Source organism: Octopus sinensis, linkage group LG4 (genome assembly GCF_006345805.1).
Source record: "Octopus sinensis linkage group LG4, ASM634580v1, whole genome shotgun sequence".
NCBI lineage: Eukaryota > Metazoa > Mollusca > Cephalopoda > Octopoda > Octopodidae > Octopus > Octopus sinensis.
The window spans coordinates 90,028,583-90,034,405 of record NC_043000.1 but is presented as its reverse complement, the minus strand read 5'-3'; the positions used below and the strand labels follow the sequence as shown (position 1 = coordinate 90,034,405).

The following is a 5,823-nucleotide window of genomic DNA, read 5'->3' as shown; positions in this document are numbered from 1 at the left end:
ACATACGACATTTCTTATGGATGTGTGGTAGAATGTTGACTAAACTAACAACGTAAATCGAATAAACTGGGGCATATATTGGAATTAAATGTCGCGGAGGGTAGAATAAATAAATAAATAAATATTTGTTGAAACCATCGTCATATCTAGAAACATCAGCAACACACTTTCTGGTTTTGTAACTAATGCTTAATGTCACAGAATCTGGTCTGGGTAGCTACCAGTTCTGGTGTAATATACAGACATAGAAAGATAACAACATAATAAATATATTTAACAAATACTACAGAATATTACAATATCATCGTGAAATATTGTAATATTTACAGGGAAAAGGGAGGCTGTTTTATCGATATGTTTGTCAAGTAACACACTATCATATACACAGCTACATCTAGAATTGTTTTTTCTCTAATTCGGTTTATATATATATACACAAACACACATATTATATATATATATACATATATATATTTATATATACATATATACACACATACACAGGGGTGGAATCCCCTTCACCCTGGTAAATACCATGGTTGACACCCTCGCTAATCGTTGTTGATAATGATGACAAATGAGAAACATTCTGTTCGTTTAACAACAACCTTGCAACAGACGACATTTATAATTGTGAACATGGCAAAGCTCCCATCTACACATTTTCTGTTGATATTCCTTTGAATGTTGCTCATGGCAGCTGTAAAGAGATTTATCGGATGGTTTGTACCCAGCTTTCAGCAAAGAAATCAATACTACATATATATGTATATGTATGTATATATATATATATATATATATATATATAATATATATATATAGGCAATCGTATTTTTTAAAGCCAAATGATAATGTTTGCAATGAACTGTTTAATGATTTCTTGTCGAACAGGTGAGGTGTATGTTTATGAGTTCTAAGGAATTAACCTAAAAATAAAACACTGGAACGTTAGAAGCGAAAGATACATAATATTTTCGATATATTTGAATAAAATGATAATAACTGTCTGCATTTGTTGGAAATTGAAAATTTTTTTGTTCTAAAAAATGTCTTTATATAAATCATCTGCTAGATACAGCTACCCCCACAGTCTATGAGAGGAATTACTGTAGGGAATTTGATTAAAATTAAATCAATTTTTTCTGGGTGTAATTATCAAGAAATGTTGTCAGAAAACCTAAGTAAAATAAAGAACGAACTGTCAGTTGTTCTGCTTCAACGCTAAATTGTGGGGTGTGTTCATTATACATACATATATACACACACACACCTCAGCTGTCTCTCTACTTACCGTTTCCTTGTCCATTAACAACACTTTCATTCCTGGACCACTTTCTTCAATCATTTTTGAAATATATTGTTTTACAGCCTGAACGACATTCATGTTGATTGTATTGAGTACGAATGTGAGTATATATAATCAGAAAATAAGTCACAAGTCTGTCAGTGCGGCGGTCAGGAATAGAAAACAGCTTAAACCACCATCACAGACTGATGACATCACTTCCGGATCCAACCTCAACATTTAATTCTTCAAGCGTCAATTTACCTTACTGTTTAATCATCATGGAATTATGAATAATAAAGGATTATTTGGGAATCTTGCTAATTAATCACACATAAGTGAACAGTTTTCAACGTCGACTCCTTATTTCTCCTGCTGTTGTTGCTATTGTTGTCGTTGCTGATGGCGGTGGTCGTTTGTTATATATTGCATGTAACAACGAAATTTGTATTAATTACTATTTAAATGCTCTTGTTTCGTGTATTAAATGCCCTTTGCCTCAATTTAAATTTATTCGAGAATGAAGAAATGAAACCTCGACTTCATTTTCGTGAACCGTTTTCAATCTTAATGATTTTTTTTTTTACTGGCAGGCAAGTTGCTTAGATGTCAATAAGCTGATTCCCACGCTCTTAAATTACACTTTCAATCTTCAATGATGATGAAAGTCTTTTATTTTTACCCGTTTTTAAGTAATATATCTGTGTCCGATCGCAGATTGCTCTAACTTTGTCAGTGTGCGAAGAAAAAATAGAAAGGAATGACTTGACTTTTTGTTTTTCAATTATAAGAGAAATACTCGTAACTTCTGTAGGATCTCCTAAACAAAAAGCTATATCATTGCGCATGATGTTGGAAATAGACTTCTATGTTTCGTAGTATTTTGGGAAAACTTAGACAAGATACGAATACTAAATATTAGTAGCACAAGAAATGATTAATCAAAGTCACACAGTCAAGTGAGTGAAATAGAGCAGGGATGACGTGACGAAGAAAACAAAAGGACAACAGGTGGGCCAAGCCAGCAGTGTCATCTAGTTTGTTAATTCAAGAGAGCAGGTGCAGTTACTATTTTTATTTTACTTAGTTCTTAATTACTGGAGAAAAATACAGTGCTCATAGCCTTTGCAGGTTCTCTGATATGAGTGAAATTGATGCTATTAATCTTCTGATTAAACTTATTACAAGTCAACATCAACAGGAAAGATATGAGCTGGGTAGGAGTTCCAGCAGATTAACTACTGGGAAGAAAGGACAACAATTTAATAATAAATAATTAGGGCAGGATCTGGGGTGGGCACAGTACAGGTGATGAGTCAATTGAGATACCAACCAACTCCAAAGAACAAAGATCATTATAGTTAAGATAGAAAATACAGATAATGGAAACAGCATAGTTGAGTACCAGAGGCTGGAATATGCCCATGGGTCAGTGGGCTTTTTCTAGATACAGTGTTGAATATCTGTAGGTACAGCAATAACACTGTACTGGATGTAGTTGCATTACACCTTTGTGGGCCTCACTAGCATTTTATAGAGTTAGTGACATCGGAAGAGTGTGTACTTTCCAGTGCAGGCTTCTTTCACAAGGAGTCACAAGCCTATACAGGCTTATACGGCAGGTCAAAAAGTGCTGCCTGGGGCAAACCCCTCCCACCCAGCTATGCTACTGTGTGGAGCAGGCATAAACAACCTTTGTTGAAAAGTGAGCCACATGAGACAGGGCTCATTTTTAGGTGGGCAACACTATTAAAAATATTCAAGGTAATTTTTCATTAGGCATGCTATTTAGAAAGTCTTGCAGGCCACAGATTGTCCATGAGTGTCAGCAATTGTTTGGAGCTGAAATATATTCTGACCCTACAAGGAAGGGCCAATCTTTGGGTTGCTGTTGTTGCTGTCATTGTTGTCATTTAGCTCCAGATCTTCCTTGATTATACAGATTTATGATTAAAAATATTGAAGGTACGGTTTTAAGATTATCCCCCCCACCCACCCACCACGTATCCCTTAATACATGTTCTTCATTTTATTTTCTCCCTCACCCATTTCACATCTCTAACCATCTCGCACTGTCCCCAGCACATCTCCCTCACTATATTCTGAGGCAATACCTTTTTCCATTTTGTCTGCTGGTGCCATGAGAAATGCTTCTATATTGTGAGAAGCAAGATTCTCCATTAATCCATCATGCACACTATAAACTTGTTGAAGGATTAGGCTAACTTCATCTCATTCTTCATCTTCTTCAACATTAGCCAACACAAAGATTGACATTTCCCCTGTCTGAAATGGAAAATGTCAGTGAAACTGTAATATGAACTGGGCAGTATGTTGTACTTGTGAAGACCTGTTGAGCTGAGTGAAATCATAGTCGTGGCCAATGCCAGTGCTGTCTGACTGGCACCTATGCTGGTGATATGTGAAATGCACTGTTTGAGCATTGAGCTTCATGGAGGCAGTGACAGGTGACCAAGATCTTTGGGGATACACCATGATTGTATAGACCTGTCAAGTCAAGTGAGACTGTAATCATAAATGGCATGTAAAAAAAACACCCACTACACTCTCAGAGTGGTTGGTGTTAGGAAGGGCATCCAGCCATAGAAACCTTGCCAAATAAGATCGGAACCTGGTGCAGTTCCCCATCTTATCAGTTTTCGGTAAAACTGTCGAAACCATGCCAACATGGAAAGTGGACATTAAATGATGATGGTGAATGCTAGTGATAAACATTAATCCATCAAGGTTTTTTTGTGCAAATTCCATATCCACTTCATACAAACTCCTACCCACCAGCTCTCCCTGTTCTGCTGTCCCTACTCACTTCTACACACCTTGTACCTTCTACCCTGATACCCCATCACCATTACTTTATTTCTTTCCTGCACTTCTGACTTCTCTTTTTATAAAGTGAGTATCCATGTTGTTCTTTGCCAGCAAGAAATAACCGCTTCTGTTCTAGCAGATTCTTGCATACTTTAATCCCTTATCTCCTGGCATAAAGTTACTCCCCTTGAGGTTCTTAGTCTTACAAACTCCATGGCAACCTCACAAGTGCTGTTAGTATGAAAATAGTACCTAGTACACAGTGTAAAATGGTTGGCATTTAGAAGCCTTTGAAACTGTGCCAATGCAGATACTGGAGCATAATGCAAACCTTGGACCTATCAGATCCTGTCAAAATGTCCAACTCGTGCCACCATGGAACATGGATATTAAATTATGAGGATCCAGAGCATCCTTCCTTTATAAAAGGTTGCTGCTATTTGAGAGAAATATGGCTGTTATTTTTAGCCAATTGACCAATGTTATTATTTCTTCATTATATAAGTATCTATGGTTAACTTTTTGATGTTCATTAACTATATTGGGTATTTTTTGACAAGTGGGCACCTGTGGATTTTCCATCAGTGGTAACTGGTCAGTTTTATTATAAATTACACACATATTTAAAGAGATATATTAAATAAAATATGTGTCCCTTTTCCTTAATTGACAAATAATAAAATTTATGTACAAAATGTGGATATATGTGTGTATGTATGTCTGTATGTGTGTGTATATATATATATAATATATATATATATATATATACTAGCACTATGACCCAGCTTTGCCAGGTCATAGTGCTAGTGCATGATTATACAGCTGTATGCGAGCGCACATACACGCGAGTACTGTCCAAATCTCCTCCCAATCACATACAGCTAGCTGGCATTCAATTGGTGTATCAAATTACGGGTATTTTGATTGGGTTTTGGATAGAAAATTCATAAAAAAGTCACTTCTATTGATTTTTTAATGGCTTTGCGGGGTGACTGGGGAAATGCAAAAATGTGCATGACCACCTTTGAATGACCATAGAAAGTACGAGCCCTCTAACTGAAAAATTGTGGATTTGTATAAAGGATACACACAGACAGACATTTTGCCGTTTATATATATAGAGGTATGTGTATATATATATATATATATATATATATATATATACACACACACATATATGTGTGTATATTTATATATATGTGTGTGTGTATATATATATATATATATGTGTGTGTGTGTGTGTGTATGTATATATATATATACTAGCAGTATTGCCCGGCGTTGCTCGGGTTTGTAAGGGAAATAATTATATAAGCATTTTTAGAGATGTAAAGTATAATAGCCATCTCAATATGGCTAACCACAAAGGGGGAGGGGTGTTACTGTAGCTTTTTACGTTCTGAGATTTAATAATAAATTTTAGAGAGTTACTTCCCTTATATATGTCAAAAATGGATTAAAAATGGGAAAAATGATGGTAAATTTTTTTAAATCGTAGACTCATCGTAGACGCGCGCTAATACCCAGACGGTCTCGATATGAATCCCGACTATAAGATACCCGGTTTTGGTTAAACTGCACCGCAAAATGTGGGAGTAGTTAGGAGTCTAAATCGTAGGAGACAGACACACAACCTCACTTTTATATATAAAGATTTCCTCTATTTACATAATATTGAGGTCTCTTTCTTTCTTTTGTTATCTTACTGT

General features: G+C 35.7%; 1 protein-coding gene across 1 annotated transcript in view; it reads right to left on the bottom strand.

The window, feature by feature from the left end:
* The window catches only part of LOC115210322 (vacuolar protein sorting-associated protein 45), a 53,295-nt gene extending 51,483 nt beyond the window's left edge, over positions 1–1,812 (bottom strand). Inside the window, exon 1 of the mRNA XM_029778848.2 lies at positions 1,292–1,812. Within this exon, the coding sequence (XP_029634708.1) occupies positions 1,292–1,384 (93 nt within the window). The 5' untranslated portion in view covers positions 1,385–1,812. The remainder of the gene's footprint in view (positions 1–1,291) is intronic.
* Positions 1,813–5,823: the final 4,011 nt, after the last annotated feature.